The sequence below is a fragment of the Microcaecilia unicolor genome, chromosome 8 (assembly GCF_901765095.1).
Source record: "Microcaecilia unicolor chromosome 8, aMicUni1.1, whole genome shotgun sequence".
Lineage (NCBI taxonomy): Eukaryota > Metazoa > Chordata > Amphibia > Gymnophiona > Siphonopidae > Microcaecilia > Microcaecilia unicolor.
This window is the reverse complement of record NC_044038.1, coordinates 19503851-19524191: the sequence shown is the minus strand read 5'-3', so window position 1 is coordinate 19524191 and position 20341 is coordinate 19503851. Positions and strand designations below refer to the sequence as shown.

Here is a 20341-nt window from a genome sequence, read left to right as displayed (position 1 = left end):
TATCTGTGAATGTTGCACCTTCCCAGAGTTAAAATACATAAAATACGGCAAAATTATAAAAATCAGCTCATACATAAAATGCATTCCAATAACATAAAACCTAGACAATCTACTAAGAATAAAAAATACAATGTGAACATATCCCTCCTCACGCTCCCTGCCCTGGTCTCTTGCCCTGCAACTGGAAGATCTATCAGGCATCATACGCTGTTTATTAACAGTAGCAGAAAGAAAATGGCAAGTTATTCTGAACAGTACAAGTGCTCTCGATTTACACTGTAATGGGCATGATTAGTTCGGACAGTCCATTATGGGGGACAAAACTGATTTCCTAAGCTAAATCTATTAAATGCAATACATTTTTTATTGGCCATAATGGACGGAAACTTCCTCTGGAAGAGGCATTTAAGACCAATGCACCATAGACATGTACTCTGCAAAGGGGGTACCAGCTGGCAGTGGCTGTGCAATGGAGCATCAAAGCGGCTCTCACAGTTGCAACAGCTGTCCAGCAAAGCTAAAGATTTGCCTCTCCTTTGACCTCTTCTGAAACCCCCACCATAGATGTTCCAGTATGAAGAGGGAAGATTCCGTAACCCGGGTCTACCTACCCTCTGAGCATTGAAGACTTCCGTTACCAAGAGAGCAGAATCTGATTCTGGTTTCCAGTTTGGCTAATTAGGTTTCGGACATTTTTGCTCTGTGAAAACTCTGAGACTACTGTTTTAGGCTAACGTGTGCCTAATGCAACAAAAAATATCCTAATGCAGGACATTCTGAAGCATTCCACCGTCATTTTCCCAACTGCACACACTAACCTCTGGATTCTCTATATGGTGGCACAAAACAGTCAAAGGAAAGAAGGATAAGTCCCCACGAGCATGGAATCCAAAACAGCAAAACAGTGGACAACACTATTTAAGAACCAATGCAGATTTATTCCAAATTACCTTAATGGTATAGAGATGTGTTTCGGCAACAGAAGTGCTTTTTGGCAATGCTATTCTATTGGCAATTGAGTTATTAGTGAGACCCAGTAGCAGCTAATCATTCATTGTACATGCAATGTTGTATCAGTGACACCTCCTTAAGACTGTGTGACCCTTGACGTGCAGCAACACCAGAAACCTACAGGGAAACGCAAGCACAGAAAGATGATAGGAGACCGACAATGGATTGTCACAAAATCATGGGACACCAATTCATCAATTAAATCAATCTTTTACTAGTGCCTTGTCGAGTCTTCAGTCACCAATAAAGATTGTTTTAATTGAAGAATTGGTGTCCCATGATTTTGTAAAGAGCCGTTGTCTGTCTCCCATCATCTTGCTGTGTTTGCCCAAATTTGGATGCCAAAATTTGCACGTGGATCGAAGGTGTGCATGCAAATTAATTGGCTAACAAGTCATTAACTAGCAATAAATTGATGTTAACAATTATTGCAGTTAATTAGTATTAATTAGATTTTGTGCACACATCTTCCTGTGTGCAACTCAAAAGAGGGCGTGGACAGGGGCATGGTAAGGCTGTTCCAAAAATTTGCATGTGGCATTATAGAATACCACCTTTCCCCAAGAATTGGGTACTGGCATTTATACCAGGGGATGGGAATGGGCTCTAAGCACTATTCTATACAGGGTTATGGGATTTGATATACTGCCTTGATGTGATACAATCAAAGCAGTTTGCATTTATAATATGCAGGTACTTTTCTCTGTCCCTAATGGGCTCATAATCTAAGTATTTTACCTGGGGCAATGGCGGATTAAGTGACTTAATAAGAACATAAGAATAGCCATACTGGGTCAGACCAATGGTCTCGTAATGGACACTATATAGCCTCTCCTCTCTTCGATCCCCATTGTGCCTGAACCTTAATCGACCACAACATCACCATGTATTTTTTTCTCTACCGGACTTGGCGAACGCCTTTACGGTACTATGTAAGCCACTTTGAGCCTGCAAATAGGTGGGAAAATGTGGGGTACAAATGTAACAAATAAATAAATAAATAAATAAATCTAGCCCAGTGTCCTGCTTCCAACAGTGGCCAATCCAGGTCCCAAGTACTTGGCAGAAACACAAATAGTAGCAACATTCCATGCTACCAATCCCATGACAAACAGTGGCTTTTGCCATGTCTATCTCAATAGCAAGTTCCTCCAGGAACTTGTCCAAACCATTTTAAACCCAGATATGCTAACTGTTGAAACCACATCCTCCAGCAACGAATTCCTGAGAACTATTCACTGAGTGAAAAAAATATTTCCTGCTAGTTGTTTAAAAAGTATTTCCATGTAACTTCATTGAGTGTCCCCTAGACTTTGTACTTTTTGAAAGAGTAAAACATTGATTCACTTCTACACCACCCAGAATTATGAGGAGCTGCAATGGGAATTGAACCCACTTCTCTAGATTCATAGCCAACTGAACTAACCACTAGGCTATTCCTCCACTCAAACCACACTTTATAGAATAGCTCTTGTACTGAATTTTCTCTTGGGCACCATTTACTGAATCTGGGCCTAAGTGCATTGTAATTTTTTTTAGGGGGGGGAGAGGGGACATGTCAGGGCATTCGCTGGTATGTGTTTAGGACAGAGGACAAAATATTTATATTATTTAGGATTTAGCTCACACTTTTTTCAGTAATAGCTCAAGGTGAGTTGCATCTAATTACACTAGGTAATGGCCTTTTTGCTGTCCTAAACTTATGGCTATCCAGAGAGTGAATGAATATGGCCGACTATCCGTACAGTTAGACAGAATGTCCGCACTTTGCCCTCATTGTGCCTCAGCATTATTCGGGTGTGGAAACAATTTATTTATTTGTTTGTTACATTTATATCCCACATTTTCCCACCTAGTTGTAGGCTCAATGTGGCTTTCATAGTACCGGAGAGGCGTTCCAGACTAAATACAAAGTGATGTTGTGGTAAGATAAAGTTCATGTGGCACAGCCACACCAGGGAATCGTACAACGGAAGAGTTGGGTTATGTCCATTACGTTCTTTAGTTTTGTTGTGTTGCAGAGATCAGGCATTTATGTTGGATGGGTAGGGTATGCCTTTTTAAACAGGTTAGTTTTTAGTGTTTTCCGGAAGTTTAGGTGGTTGTTCGTAGTTTTCAAGGTTTTTGGTAATGCGTTCCACAATTTTTATTTATTTTATTGCATTTGTATCCCACATTTTCCCACCTATTTGCGGGCTCAGTGTGGCTTACAATACATTGTAAATAATGGAAATACGATTTGTTACAAATCAGTTATGGATTACATTGTGAGAAGTTAAGCGAAGACAAAGTCAAAGTATCGTTAGGGAATAGGACAAGGAAAAGAACAATGGGACAGTGGAAAGAGACAACGGGAAATTGATTGGGTAATAGAACATTAGTAAAAGAACATTCGGTATAACATTTTCTGTAAGTTAAGGTATAAATGTGATAAAATTACGGGGGATGGGAGTTCAGAAGAGAATGTATTGGTGTATTTCTGAAACAGTGAGTGTGGACTTCATGTGTATTGATCCTTACAATAAATTTTCTCAAAGAGATAAGTTTTCAGTAGTTTGCGGAAGTTGGTTAGTTCGTGGATTGTTTTCAAGTTGCGTGGTAGTATATTCCAGAATTGCGTGCTTATGTAAGAAAAGGTTGATGCGTGCAGTGCCTTGTATTTTATGCCTTTGCAATTAGGGAAGTGGAGGTTAAGGAAAGTTTGAGATGATCTTTTAGCATTTCTGGGTGGTAGGTCTATTAGGTCAGACATGTAGGCTGGAGCTTCACCGTGAATAATTATGTGGACTAATGTGCATACTTTAAAAGTAATGCATTCCTTAAGTGGGAGCCAGTGTAGTTTCTCTCGTAAGGGTTTTGCACTTTCATATTTTGGTTTTCCGAAGATGAGTCTGTTTGCTGTGTTCTGGGCTGTTTGAAGTTTCCTCAGTATTTGCTCTTTACAACCTGCCTATAGTGAATTGCAGTAATCCAGATGGCCGAGTACGAGGGATTGCACTAGGTTGCGGAAGACGGATCTTGGGAAGAATGGTCTTATTCTTTTCAGTTTCCACATGCAGTAGAACATCTTCTTGGTTGTGTTGTTTGCATGGGTTTCGAGTGTTAGATGGCGATCAATACTGACTCCAAGGATTTTTAAAGTTTCTGAGATTGGAAGGTTTAGTTTTGGTGTGTTTAAGGCGGTAAATTCATTCGTGTTGTATTGGGAGGTGAGTATTAGGCATTGAGTTTTTTCCGCGTTTAGTTTCAATCGAAATGCATCTGCCCAGGTGTTCATGATGTGTAGACTTTGGTTAATTTCATTGGATATTTCTTTGATGTCTTGTTTGAAAGGGATATATATTGTTACATCGTCGGCGTATATATATGGGTTGAGGTTATGATTTGATAGGAGTTTTGCCAATGGGATCATCATTATGTTGAAAATGGTTGGTGAGAGGAGTGATCCTTGCGGTACTCCACATTCAGGTGTCCATGAAGCGGACATAGTTGAGTTTGATGTGACTTGATATGAACGCAGGGTTAGGAACCCCTTGAACCAGTTTAGGACATTTCCTCCGATGCCGAAATATTCAAGTATGTGCAATAGAATTCCGTGGTCAACCATATCAAATGCACTTGACATGTCGAATTGTAGGAGGAGTATATTGTTGCCGGTTGCGATCATTTGTTTGAATTTAGTCATTAGGGTAATTAGTACTGTTTCTGTGCTGTGGTTCGATCGGAATCCTGATTGGGCATCATGCAGTATTGAGAACTTGTTTAAATAGTTTGTGAGTTGTTTTGTTACCATCCCTTCGGTTATTTTGGTTATTAGTGGTATTTTTTATTATTATTATTAGTGGTATTGGTTATTGCATGCTTAGGTAGGAAAAACTAGATGCATAGGTTGATTTGTATTTGCTTCACCGTAGATAATTTTGTGAACTAGTGTGCAGATTTTGAAAGCAATGTGTTCTTTGATTGGGAGCCAGTGTAGTTTTTCACAGAGGGGTTTTGAGCTTTCAAATCGCGTTTTTCCGAAGGTAAGCCTAGCTGCCGTGTTCTGAGCGGTCTGAAGTTTCTTTAAGGTTTGTTCTTTACATATATATATATATATATATATATATATATATATACTACTTATCTGATTGAGGAGCTTCTAGTTACTTCAACTGCTTTGTAGATATCACTGACCACCAAAAACCAAATGTGTGCTCTAATAATAAATTAATCCTGGTTAGGTGTCTAAAGGTGATAATGGACATTACATCTTGCTCTAGTTAACTCTGTTACTGCACCCTGCTAGCATGTGTTTATATGTCATGAAGGACTAAATATCACACCTAAAAAATCAACCAAGGCATATTCTATGAAGTACACCTAAATTTCTGCATGGTTTATAGAGTACGCTGAGCGCCCATCCACGCGACTAAATTTAGTCACAGGCAGTTATGCTAAGTAAAACTTGGTCTACATGCCGATGCCTCAATTAGACGTGGACTGGGTGTATTCTAGAACAACGCACATAGATTTTAGAAACGCCCATGACTCACGCATTCCACGCTCATGGCCACACCCCTTTTCCAGTTAAGCCCTAATTACATGCGTCACATTACAGAATATGCTTAGACAGTTGTGTGCGTAAATTCTAATTATTGCCAATTAGTGTCAATAATTGCTTGAAAATTGCAATTATTGGCACTGATTGGCTTGTTAACTAATTAAGTTGCATGTGCAAATCCAGAATATGACCGGATTTGTGCACACTGAAAAAGGTGTAAGCAATATCTATGTAAATACAACTTAAATCACGCTTTATAGAATCCGGGATAGTGTGTGTGTGTGTGTGTGTGTGTGTGTGTGCGCGTGCACAGAGTTGCACAGTTTCTAAGGAACCTCCTGTATCGTTGTGTATTTCAGGTTGTGGAGAAAGCTGATGATGGTTCTGGTTTTCAAAGTCCCCTCTACCCAACTGGTGCCAAGTTGCTCAGATGTGGCAGGACATCCAATCTATGGAGGGGCAAATTGGACACCGATGCTTCAGAGATTCTGCAAAACATCAAAAACCAAATCTAAAAATATGAACCACAATGTATTTAGTTGCTGTACATATACAGCAAAAAAATATTTACTTTTCTCTATCTGTAGATCTCTTTAAAGTAAAAAAAATATATATATATGTACTGTGGGTTTCTTTTTATATTCTTTTCTATATTTGTCTCTTTTTGCCTCGCAATTTATGTTTTTCCTTGTCCTGTTTTTTCTTATCTTTCTCTCAACAGCTGGACTTCTCCTCTTCCTTCTTCACCTCCTGTTCTTCTCCCTCTCTGTCCTTTCTCTCCCTCCTGTCTCTATCCTATCTCTGCTATTTTCTTCTCTCTCTTCCATTCCCCCACCTCACTCCCTCTCAATTCTCCCTCCTCCCCCACTCTTTCGCTCACTTTCTATCTGTCTCCCTCACTTACTGATTGACAATCCCAGCAATTCTGATGGAAAATTCATTAGTAGTCTCTCTCATTTTTTTTTTTCATTTTCCCAGTCAGCTTCGCGCCTGATCTGTCAGCCTCTTCCATCCTGATTATCTGGAGACGCCAATTTCAAAGAGACATCTTAATAGTGATGTCAACGAATTAATTAGATGTGTTAATGAGCTAAAAGCAACCCAAATTAAATTAATGCAGTAATAAGCACAGACAGCAAAATTAGCTCCAATTTCTGTAAATGATTCTGAACTGTACACAACATCTCATCCTGCTAGAACATTACCATCCCCCAAAGCTAATCAAGAACTCCAGTGCAATTAACTGCTTAATTACAAAACACACACACACACGCGCACACACACACACACACAGCCCAGAGATTTAGTGGCAGACAAGATACAGGATACTTCTCAGTAAAGGAGGGCAGATCTCTGAAATAACAAGAAAAAAACAAACTGATTCATTGAGCTCATTTTCTTCCCTTCCTCAACACAGTACCTGATTGGGCCACACCATATTATAGCAATTGGCAATAAAGGGGTCAAACCAAAGGCGATGCAAGATGCTACAGCTGGATCGTGCCCGCTCTTCTTTCTAAAGAGAATCGGTGCCAGACTTTGGTACTGAATCAGTCATGTGTTGTATATAAGATAGTCAAGGCTTCCACCATGCTCTTCATTGTTCAGTGTCTTAAACTGGTTAACTGTAGGAAACCAGCTATAGCAACTGGGATATTTAGGCCTTTGTGTACTCCTAGCTAGTAGAAAGTATCCAAAGATTGCTCCAGCGCCCCCTATTGGAGGCAAAGGTCAGTACAATACAAACCATTGGGCTTGCGTTGTTTACAACTTGAATCCCAGTCTGAGCTGCTACTGGAAGCCTAATTGTCCGATGCTGCTAATTTCCCACTGGGGGTGAGTGGCTAACAGCTTTGTAGAGCTACACAGGTATCTGATTAGTGCTAATTACAGGGAAAGGAGGAAGGAGAATGAAGGGAAAATGGAGGGAAAAGTGAAGAAAGGAGGAAAATGGAAGAAGGGGAAGAAGAAATAGTAAAATACAAGGACAAAGAAGATGCAGAAAGTGAAGATATTGAGATGGAGAGGAAACAGGAAAGAAAAAAAGACTAGGAACAGAAAGAAAAATAAAAAGTGAAGACAAGGCAGAGAGAAGAAAAGAAAAGAAAGGACAAGCCCAAATTTAGACATATTCAACTGCCCAGGGCACTAGATTTTGAAGGCACCAAATACCTCATCTAAGCAGGAGCCTGAACGTCTAACTCTTGCCCCGATGATTAAAGGTAAACGCGGGCACTAGAGGCTATTAATGCCAGACTAGTGCCCACATTTACCAGTGCGGCATGATCAGAGGGTCTGGTGCAAGCGCGCCAGGGAATACCACAGAGCTCATTTAAATGACCATCTGTAGTATTCTGCCTATTTGATCAGAGCTGGCATTAGGGTTAAGGCGCTATTTCCCCCCTCCATCCATGCCAGGCAGCCTAGGCTGGCATCATCAGTCCTGGTGACCCAGTGGTCCCCCAGACCCCCCCAAAGGCAAGGCCTTGGTGGCTTAGTGACCCCCAAGTCCCCACACCCCCTGGACACTGACACCCACCCCCCAACAGAAGAGAGGGCTGGAGGTCACTGGTCCTCCAGCCCACTCCTGGTGGTCTCGCACCCCCCCCCCCAGTGGTTTAGCAGCCCCAAACCCACTCCCCCACTTAGATGTTGCCTTCTAGTGCCACCTCCAAAATGGTGGCACCCTGCCCTGCCCAGTGAATCCTTATATGGTATGGAAGCCCCACCCAGCGCCTCCCAGGATGCACTGGGCGGGGCAGGGCATCGCCATTTTGGAGGTGACGCTGTAAGGAGGAGGGAGTGCTACTCCCTCCTCCAGCATCTAAGGTACAGGGGGTGGGTTCAGGGCCACTAGACCACCAGGTCTGTTGGGGGAGTATTAGGGAATCTGGAGGTCCACCACACCTCCAGCCCCCCCCCCTTCTCAGTGTCCATGGGTGTGTGGGAGCTTGGGGGGGCATTAGGCCACCAGGGCCTTGTCTTTGGGGGCGGGGATCTGGCAGTCCTTGGAATGTCTGACAGGTCTGGACTTTTTTTTTTTTTTTGACAGCCCGGATCTGTCAAACGAGTTCAGGAGGACGCTCAGGTACAATTCTCCTGCACTTTCCCCCCGATGATCAACGCTAATAATGCACGTAAATTTGCATGCTATTAGCGTTGATCATTGGGGAGTTAATTCCCTGCACTGTTTTGGAACGGCGCGGGGAATTGATCATCGAGTCCTCTGTGTGCTCTGTGATCATGGGGGGAAACCTGTCCTCCACACCACTCTCTGGTCCTCCTGGTAAGTGCAGAAGTCTTCAATCCAGCCTTGAGAAAGACCCTAGTGTCCTTTGTTTTATGGATACTTTACCAGGCACAAATGAAGAAATACTAATAGCTGATTTGATGATCTATTAAAAGCGCGGGGTACAAATGTAACAAAAAATTAAAAAATTTAAAAATTTTAAAAAAAATAAAATTATTTGTACAACCTGACTGTAACCTCATCAAAGTATAAAGCACAGTCACGCTCTTCCTACTTTCTCCATCCTTTTTTTTAGCATACAGTCGCCATCGCTTTGGCATAGTGCAAAGTCCTGGGATTAGGCAAACAGCATGTTTATCAAAGAATTACACTACTGATAGGTAAGTTTGTAAAATCATTAGCCCGTTTAGTAGAATGAGGAATATCTCAGATGAAATACAAGGACAGATTCGTTGTGACAAACCCCATCTCTGTGCTTCTCTGCTGTCTTTTCCCTTTATTCCAATTAGTTCACTTCTGTTAATGGGTAAAGGATATTTTTAGTTAATTTCAGTTCCAGTTAATTGATTCAAAAGTGAAACCTGGCAACTGAGTTAATTGATCCATGTGTATTACACAGTAACACTGAGGCACTCCCCTAGCAACCGTAGGCCCTGGGACTCATAAAAAATAATGATGAAGAGAATGAATGGGGCATTGAATGAGACAAGCTCATAAAATTTCTCTGAGCGGTTGGGAACGACTGACTATGAAAGACAGATCTCTGCACCCCAAAAGGGCAAATCAGTGAAAGAGCAGGAAAAAAAATTAGGGATATACAGGCAAAAAAAATATTGTTTGGTTTGGTGTCCGATATCGTTTGCAGAGTCTATATTTGTTTGTTTTTATAAAAAAAATTTTCAAGGCAATTTTGCTAATTAAGAGAAAGTTGTGACCTGAATCCCCCAATGGCCACCTGCAGTCCCCTAAGAGCATCATCCGACCCACCCTTGATCTCTTCGAAACCCCAATGGCACCAGCATTAGGTAATGTATCCTCCCTCCCCCATACACCCCTCCCCGAAAAAAAGAGGCAGCCAAGACCCTCCAGCACTCAGCAGGGATATCGTTGGTGATACAGTTTCAGGGCAGAAGTGATCCCCCTATGGTCCCAGCCCCATTGCACTAAACTTCTGGAACATGCTAAAAACCAACCTGTTCAAAAAGGCATACCATCCCGATCCAACATAAAAGACTAACCTTGGCTACACAAGAAAACCAAAGCACGTCTGATCACAACACTACTCTTCCGCATTACGACTATTCTGTGGCTTTTCCATATAGACTTCGTCTTACCACAACAGCACAATGTATTTGTTCACACCGGAAACAGTAAATTCCAGTACTATAAGCCACATTTAGCCTGCAAAAACGTGGGAAAATGTGGGATACAAATGTAACAAATAAATAAATAAAAGTACATAAGTATTGCCATACTGGGACAGAACAAAGGTCCATCAAGCCCAGTATCCTGTTTCCAACAGTGGCCAATCCAGGTCACAAATACCTAGCAAGATCCTAGAAAAGCTCAATACACAATATCAACCGGCTCACCTTTATCCACATGTTTGTTCACCCTTTCAAAGAAATGTAGTAGATTGGTGAAGCAAGATTTCCCTTCACTAAATCCATGTTGACTTTGTCTCATTAATCCATGCTTTTGAATATGCTCTGTAATTTTTTTCTTTATAATAGTCTCTACCATTTTGCCCTGCGCCAACATCAGGCTTACCGGTCTATAATTTCCCGGATCTCCTCTGGAACCTTTTTTAACAATCGGCGTTACATTGGCCACCCTCCAATCTTCCGGTTCCACGTTCGATTTTAAGGATAAATTACATATTTCTAACAATAGCTCCACAAGTTCATTTTTCAGTTCTATCAGTACTCTGGAATGAATACCATCCGGTTCAGGAGATTTGCTACTCTTTAGTTTGTAGAACTGCCCCATTACATCCTCCAGGTTTATAGAGAATTCATGTAGTTTCTCCGACTCGTCAGCTTCAAATACCATTTCTGGCACCGGTATCTCACCCAAATCTTCCTCGGTGAAGACCAAAGCAAAGAATTAATTTAATCTCTCCGCTACAGCTTTGTCTTCCCTGATCGCCCCTTTTACTCCTCGGTCATCTAGCGGTCCAACCGATTCTTTTGCCAGCTTCCTGCTTTTAATATACCTAAAAAACTTTTACTATGTGTTTTGGTCTCCAACACATCTTTTTTCGAAGCTCCTCTTAGCCTTCCTTATCAGCGCTTTGCATTTGACTTGACATTCCTTATGCTGTTTCTTATTATTTTCAGCCGGTTCCTTCTTTCATTTTCTGAAGGATTTTCTTTCAGCTCTAATAGCTTTCTTCACCTCACTTTTTAACCATGCCGGCTGTCGTTTGGTCTTCTGTCCTCCTTTTTTAATATGCGGAATTGCTTAGCTTTATATTTGATATAGGAAATTATTTCACTTCGCATAACTGCTTTACCTGTTTCCCAAAAAAGAGTCGGTTGGCTTACGTGGGCAGAAACAAAAGTACAATATTGTTTCCATTTATCTCCTAAATACTTCCTAAAAGCTTCATCCTCATATAATCCCACTGGCATTTTCCACAAGGGTCGCTGCTCACGTCTAGGGAAGGACAAGGTTAAATTAACTAATACATGTTCCGAGATACCCACATGGGCTATTTCAATGGAAGCAACTTGACCCAGCGCGTGCTCTGATAATAATAGTCCAATCTGCTAATAGAAAGGTGTGCCTGGGAAACATGAGTGTATTCCCGTTCCCCAGGGTGAAAACCCGCAATATATCTAGTAAAATAAAGCTAGGACATAGAATATCTCCCCCCAATAAGGGAGACGAGTCTTTCGGAAAGCAGTTGCGCACCTATCCAGATCAGGGACTGCCACTGCATTAAACTCACCCCCAACCAGTAAGGTACAGTTAGGAAAATCATTTAGGAGCTTAGCTATACGAGGAAAGAAAAATCTGTCAAAAGGAGAGGGTGCATACAACGACACCAGCACATAAGGAATTCCATAAGGGAACAGCGGAGTATTACCCAGCGACCCTGTGGGTCTCGGGCTACTTTATGTTCCTGGAATGGTATGGATGGACTTTGTATTTTTTAGGGTGCATTAGTCCACCCACTAATACCTAGGGAGAAATAAACCACCCAAGGGTGCATCAATTTGCTCTTTATTAGATACCTTATCAAGTATCTGTACAATTAGCAGATCAGTGATATCTCACTGAGAGTACAGAACATTGCTACACAAGAATTACTTCTATATCTGTAACTCCAAAGAATACACAAGCAATGAAATGCTTTTATTTATTATTCTCCAAATATATGTATAAGGGATGCAAGACTAATTATGAGAAAGCAATTGAGCATCACACCTCTCCGCAATTTCCCTCATAGGTGGTTCAGATGTTTTCTCTACCTCTGAACTCGACCTGAATCCAAACTAGTGACACAGCGGAAGTTGGAATGTACCTGCAAAATATATTGAGAACCGCAGAAGAGTGAGAAAAGACTTAGGCCAGATATCTTCAGAAGAGTACAAGTGACAATACCACTCCCCAAAAGTTGTTCACTGGTGAGGTGTTTCAGAAATGCAATTAACCCCAATAGTTACTCAATTCTAGATATTGATATAGTTCATATAACTCAAGAAGACTATCAGACAGCTATTGAAATCAGTTTCTATCACTGTCGCCTGCCATACACATATCCTTGAAGCTTAGTGTGCAGTTATGTGCATAAAGATAATTGAATAGAGGTTAATTGGCATTAATAACCCATTATTCACAATAATTGGTGTTAATTGGCACTAACTAGCAGTTAGCGTGTAAATGCCCTCAGTTGTTATTCTACAACATGTTGTGCAATTTCCATAGCGTGTTAACTGCAAGGGGGTATGGACCAGGAAGGGGCATGGCGGGGCCATGCCAGGCACTTAATCCACACACATCTTTTAGAATACTTGCAGTCACATACCTACGGTAAGGCACAAGTATTTGCACCAGTCACTTAGCTAGAATAAGTGCTTGGGCCAAAAATTAGGTGCATAATTGCAGACTTACACTAGTATTCTGCAATGGGGAGGGCAGGGAGTAGGAGTAGCCTAGTGGAACTTACAACACCAGTCTTGACATCCCACTGCAGCTCCTTGTGATCTTGGGCATTGCCATTGCCTCTGGTACAAAATTAGATTGTGAGCTCTCCAGGGACAGAGAAATACCCAGTGTACCTGACTGTAACTCACCTTGAGCTACTACTGAAAAAGGTGTGAGCAAAATCCAAATAAATAAATATATGGAATGTTGCTACTATTGAAGATTCTACATGGAATGTTGCCACTTCTTGAGATCCTGGAATGTTGCTACTATTTGAGATTATAGATGGAATGTTGCCAGGGGAGGAGTGGCCTAGTGATTAGAGCACCAGTCTTGCAATCCAGAGGTGGCCAGTTCAAATCCCACTGCTGCTCCTTGTGATCTTGGGCAAGTCACTTAACCCTCCATTGCCTCAGGTACAAACTTAGATTGTGAGCTCTCCTGGGACAGAGAAATATCCAGTGTACCTGACTGTAACTCACCTTGAGCTACTACTGAAAAACATGTGAGCAAAATCCAAATAAATAAATGTAAAATTCTATGTTTGATTTTTTAAGGCCCCCAAACAAATGGGCCAGAGTACTTAAAGAATAAGTTAACCCTTTACACACCTTTGAGACAGCACCAGCCCTGCACCATGCATCCTGAGATGAACCAGGCAGGGCCTAACCTCCATATAAGGGACAAACTCCATTACATGGAACTTAAGCATGCACAATATAAAACAATAAACATTAAAAAAGGAGCTCCATTGTCAGATAGTAAAGTAGACCACAGACATACAAGGTCAATCAGCATCAAGTTAGCAAATATCAAAGGCGCAGGAGGGCCTACGTGCGTACAGCTCTCACCAAATCAGCACTACCGCCCAGCTAGTGTGTGAGCCATGCAGTAATTCTGAATTTGGCTTGTGCGAAATCCCTTGGTAGAAAATAATTTTCTACCACAGGCCACTTACCCGGCGGTAAACAGCAGTTGGCCTGTGCTGCATGCTTATCGCACGTGAAGCACGTAAGACCTTACCACTAGGTCAATGGGTGATGGTAAGGTCTCAGGCCCAAAATGGACACGTGCTGGTTTCAATTTTAGTGCATGTCCATTTTCTGGCCCCTGAAAAAAGGCCCTTTTCCTAAAAACGGTGAAAAATGGCCCAGCGCACGCCCCAAAAATGTGCTTACACTACTGCAGGCCACTTTTTACTGACACTTAGTAAAAGGACCCCCTAGTCAAATAAGCATCTCTGAGCATCTAAGCACATCCACAAAAGAAAGAAATGTGGGCAATAGGGCAGTTAAGGGAAGACGGTCAAGGGTCACCAGGACCGTATACCATGGTACAGAAATGACTTTTAAGAAGTGATTTGAATTTAAGAAAAGAAAGTTCTAGGCAAATGGTCAGTGGAAGATCATTCAACAATCTAGGAGAAAGGAAGAAAAAGGCAAAATGGCGAATAGATTCCCAACATGCATTCTTAGGGTTGGGTAAGACCAAACGATTAGAATCAAGCGAGCATATGGATGGAGTGTATGGAATAGTGAGTATCGACAAAAATGAAGGTTGGCCCAGGTGAAAGGCTTTATGGGTTAAAATGAGAATTTTAAATGAAATCCAGTAGCTGATTGGAAGCCAATGAAGATGGGTAAGGAGAGGAATAATGTGGTCAGATATTTTGGATCTACAATGAAGTCTTGCTGCCATATTTTGAACAGTTTGGAGATGTTTGAGTTGGGTGTGAGGAAGACCAGCACATAGAGAATTACAGTAATCAAGTCGGGAAACAAGAAAATCATGACAGACTGTACGTAAAGCAGAAAAACTGAGAAAGTTGCAGAGGAAACAAAGGGTGTGAAGTGAAACAAAGCAAGATCTTACCACATCAGACATTTGTTTCTTTAAATGACAATTGGGAATCAAACCAAACATCTAGATACGTAAAAGTAGCGACCAGGGGAATTGGACATCCAAATAACACAGGAGCAAAAGAGGTGTGGGGGGGGGGGGGGCAGGGCACCGGAAATTTAGCAAGTTGAGGTCTCATCTGGATTCAAGACTAACCAGTTGGAGGAAAGCCAGGAAACCAGAGAAGACAGTTTTGGAGTGACCCAAGATCGATGTTGAAAGGAAAGGTAGATCCACTGGATCACATTCACAAAAGTACCAGTACAAATCATAAAAGTGAATGCTAATGGTTTTAAAAATTCCACAAGTTATACTCATAGGTTTATCCCCAAAAATATATATTAGGAGGAAAAGACCTTGGAAAAATGCGGTGGAATCTGATGTTTTATTTCAACAAGTCCAAACTACAGATTAAAAAGTCAGCATCGGTCAAAAACCTCCATGCTTAACTCTAAAATGAAAGCAAAACTGCTCTGGTGCAAAAATGAGTACTTCTTTCACTCATTCAACGTAACATTAATGTGAGTGTCTATTTTCTCGTTTGACATAAACAAAGCAAAACACTTATCTCCAAAAAGTGCTGTGATGCAATCCCAAGCACGAATCACAGCTCAGCAGTGACGTCCCGACAGGGACCTGTTTCGCACTCAGCATCTTCCAGACACTCCACTGTGTTCGTGCTTCTCAGCTTTGATGTTTATTTTTATTAAAACTCTTGATATACCACAATTGTCCACGAGAGGATCAAAGCAGTTTACAATATATGTAAATGATGCATGTATGCCGAAAGATAACCAGTGAAGATTGATCAGCAATGGAGTGACAGGCTTGTGTCATCTTAGATTTAGAAAGGGCTCTTCAGCTTGGAGAAAAGGTGGCTCAGGGGAGATATGATAGTGGTCTATAAAATAATGAGTGGAGTGGAACGGGTGGATGTGAAGCATCTGTTTACACTTTCCGGAAATACTAGGACTAGGGGGCATGCGATGAAGCTACAACGTAGTAAATTTAAAACGAATCGGAGAAAACTTTTCTTCACTCAACGTGTAGTTAAACTCTGGAATTCGTTGCCAGAGAATGTGGTAAAGGCGGTTAGCTTAGCAGAGTTTAAAAACAGGTTGGGCGGCTTCATAAACAAAAAATCCATAGACCATTATTAAACGGACTTGGGGAGAATCCACTATTTCTAGGATAAGAAGTATATAATGTTTTGTAATTTGGAGGGATCTTGCCAGCCAGGTATTTGTGACCTGGATTGGCTACTGTTGGAAACAGGATGCTGGGCTTGATGGACCTTTGGTCTGTCCCAGTGTGGCCATACTTATGTACTTATGAGATTGAATGAAGGTGACAGAGTGATAGAAAACCTTGTTAGAAAACTTGAGAAACCTGCTCATGGAATGAGAATTTGGAGTCTAGGATCACCCCAAGTTAACCGAATGACTCAACAGGGCAGACAAGAATATCAAAGAGTGTGAGAATCATAGAACGCTTTTTTTTTTTTTTTTGTTACATTTGTACCCCGTGCTTTCCCACTCATGGCAGGCTCTATGCGGCTTACATGGGGCAATGGAGGGTTAAGTAACTTGCCCAGAGTCACAAGGAGCTGCCTGTGCCTGAAGTGGGAACCGAACTCAGTTCCTCAGGACCAAAGTCCACCACCCTAACCACTAGGCCACTCCTCCACTGTTGCTATTATTTGAGATTCTACATAGAATGTTGCTATTCCACTAGCAACATTCCATGTAGAAGTCGGCCCTTGCAGATCACCAATGTGGCCGCGCAGGCTTCTGCTTCTGTGAGTCTGACGTCCTGCAGGACGTCAGACTCACAGAAGCAGAAGCCTGCGCAGCCTTCTACATGGAATGTTACTAGTGGAATAGCAACATTCCATGTAGAATGTCCAATAGTATCTATTTTCTTTTTGTTACATTTGTACCCCGCACTTTCCCACTCATGGCAGGCTCAATGCGGCTTACATGGGGCAATGGAGGGTTAAGTGACTTGCCCAGAGTCACAAGGAGCTGCCTGTGCCGGGAATCGAACTCAGTTCCTCAGGACCAAAGTTCACCACCCTAACCACTAGGCCACTCCTCCACTAGATAGTAACATAGTAGATGACGGCAGAAAAAGACCTGTATGGATTGATAAAGAACTTGTAATCCAACATGAAACTGTTTTGGTTGTATTGAAAACCAGTTTATGGTCATTCAGCTGTTGATGAACAGTCAATAAGCAAGCCTGAAGATGACTTAGATCAGGAGAGATTTGAAGGTTTGGATCCGAGTGGCTAAAGTACTCAAAAAAATGTTAAGAAGAAGGGGGGGGGGGGGGGGGGGGGGGGGGGAAACACCACAGTGTCTAGAGTTCCTGGACTTGCATTTCTGGTTGATAATTCGACCAGGTCCAGCATGTAATTTATTTATCTGTTTATTTGTTACATTTGTATCCCACATTATCCCACCTTTTTGCAGGCTCAATGTGGCTTACATTATTCCATAATGGTGATCGCCATTTCCGGAGTGAGAAATACAAAGTAATGTTACAATAAAGTTCATAAATGTTAAAAGTAAATTATAAAGTAGATTGGATAAGCAGTTCATTACAGGCATAAGAGATAAGGGCGTAATGCGTTAATGTTCATTGGTGACAAATTGATTGGTGCAATCAGGTGTAGAGAATACGGTATTATCTGGTTCTGATCAAGTTTTGATGTTATGTCATTTGTGATGGCTCAATATGATATGTCTTCTTGAACAGGTTGGCCTTTAGTAACTTCCGGAAGGCTGTTATGTCGTGCATTGTTTTTAAGGCCTTTGGAAGTGCATTCCACAGTTGCGAGCTGACGTAGGAGGAGCTAGATGCATATATGTAATATGCATATATGCTAGATGTAAGCCGCATTGAGCCTGCCATGATTGGGATAGCGCGGGGTACAAATGTAACAAAAATATATTGATTTATCAATATATCAATCAGGTGACATTCCAAATGGTATTTTGAAAATTATAGTGTTAGTTTTGAAAATTAATCTTGTCCTAATTGGTAACCAATGTAGCATTACAAGCAGTAGGGTTACTCTTTCATATCTTGCTATTCTGTATATCAAGCAAGCTGCCGTATTTTGAGCAGTCTGCAATGATTTAAGCAGATTTTCTTTACAGTCTACATCCACTGTGTTGCAATAGTCCAACTGAGATAGGACCAACAAGTACACTAATAGGCGGCATGATTGTTTGGAGAATTAATCTCTAATCCTTTATATAGAATTTACACTCAGCACGCATCATCTCATTGTCTAACTTTAGGCGACCTGTAGAAAATGATGTTTAATACCGACTCTGCTTTTGCAACTCCAAACTTTTGGCTGACCCTCGAAAACGTTTTTGTCGGTTTTTACCCATGCCTGCACTTTGCAATCTTGTTTTGGCCTACATTAAAACTTTCTAACACGTGCAAATTGATGGTATGAGCATCCATTAGCAGATTAACATGTGTTACATTAGCTTCCTCGTGCGCTTACAATTTTTTAAGTACATTAATGACCCAAATGTGCAACTCTTGAATGCACATCTCCATGTTTTACTTATCAAAATGATGGCTGAAATTCCACCCTCCCAGAAATGTGCCACCCCAAGCATGTGCCTGCTTTGTCGGTGCTTAGATCTGGCCCTGAGCACGTCCCTATAATTCTGTGTGAAAAAAAGGACTGTTCTTGGCTTCATCCAGTACAGCAGCACCTCTTTTTTCCCTAAGAAATGCAGGGACCCTGTAATGGGGTTAAAATGCGGACTGGGTTGGCCTGTTTTCCGTGACATAGAGTTAGATAGTCCATTTACTTTATATGGGTTTTGCACTGAATACGCACATACCCATCAGGATAACCTTTTCTTCACCTAGAAATATTTTCCCTCTAATATGTGTGAACTTTTCCAGGTGTAGAAGCCCAGAAGCAAAGAAAAGTGAGCTTAATTATCAGCCTAGGTCACATATAATTTATTTATTCATAGTCTTATTTCCATGATCCTTCCAGTTCTGTCTCTGATCGCTTTTCATTGCCTCTGATCACCAGTCTTTCCCTCTTCCGTTCTCCCTTCGTGCTCTACTTTTATTGATTGCTTCCTGCCATCATTTTTATTTCTTGCCTTGTTTATCAGTCAGACTCCTTCCAGATGGAGGCGAGATCTTTCGCCTTCCTTGAAATCAGTGCCACAAGAGCTGTGTGTGAATTCTACCCATCGACAGGTGTGGGGCAGAGAGGAGCATATGATTTTGCATTTGGCAAGGTTTTCTGCAGAGGCAGGCTTCTGTTAGTGTCTCCCAGGGCAGCACTCAACTGGGACCTGGCACTGCTCAAAAACACCATCTGGCATTGGCAGACCCAGTACCAGTGAAACCATTATCAGGATGGGCGAGCACTGTTCTGACCTCAGCAGGCCTCATCTAGCAGCCTAGATAAAGTTCCCATTTACCAAAACAGTGAAGGTTTTCCTTGCTGTCAGGGGGCACCTGACATGAGCTGGAAAATCAGTTGGTCAGAAATTCTCTCAGCAGACGGGGGGATTTCTAGCAGGACATCAGATATTATTTTTCTCGTACTGACAGATGCTGTGGATTTTCAACTGCAATACAAAGAAATAATAAAGAAACACTAATTGGATGGTTTATAAGGGAAATTGTATATTATCTGGGGGTGAAATGCAGATACCCAGGTCTGGGGATGGCATGATAACATACAGAAGGAAATCTATGAGTCATATATAATGATTTTCTTTTCTTGGTGGAAATTTTAACTTGCATAAATTGTACAAAATAAAAACCTTGGGCAAATGCTGAGCTATTTCAAAACCGTGCTGGCAAAGAGACTCACAGTTTTTGCATATTTTTGGCCTATTTTGCTCATTTCTTTATACAAGCCCAATGTCTCTGATTCTGGGTTTGTCCAAATTCAGTCCATGAATGCCCCAAGCAGGGCAGGTTTTCAGAACATCCCTAATGAATATGTATGAGAGAGGTTTCCATGCCCACTACCTCTATTATATGCAAATCTCTCTCATGCATATTCATTAGAAATATCCTAAAAACTTGACCTTGTCATGGCCTTCAATGACTGAAATTGGACAAACCCAGAATCTTTAAATGACACAGTCAGTGGTGTGCTGGAGCAGGCTCTCACAGGCTCTCAAGAGCCGTTTGTTAAGTTTTTAAGAATTTTGGGAGCCGGTTCTCCATGGCTACTTTAACAAATGGATCCCAAAATGTGGGCTTGGGTCCCTCCTGAATTCTCTTTTACTTTGCTGGCGAGAGAGAGCCCACTGTTAACAATTTACCAGCACACCCCTGGACACAGTGCAGTCTGGTCGGGGGCGGGCACATCACAGAGCTTTACAAAAATCCACCTTGCTGAGCGTTCACCAGTGTTCAGCTATCTCCAGTTTTTTATGAGACAAGCCCATCTAATCCTGGTTCTACCCTATTTCCAGGAG

At 41.6% G+C, this 20341-nt stretch overlaps 1 protein-coding gene across 1 annotated transcript in view; it reads left to right on the top strand.

Moving 5' to 3' along the window:
• The window catches only part of LOC115475960 (lysosomal alpha-glucosidase-like), a 178873-nt gene extending 172804 nt beyond the window's left edge, over positions 1-6069 (top strand). The window contains 1 exon segment of the mRNA XM_030212050.1: positions 5914-6069. Coding sequence (XP_030067910.1) covers positions 5914-6069 — 156 coding nt within the window.
• The last annotated feature ends 14272 nt before the right edge of the window (positions 6070-20341 follow it).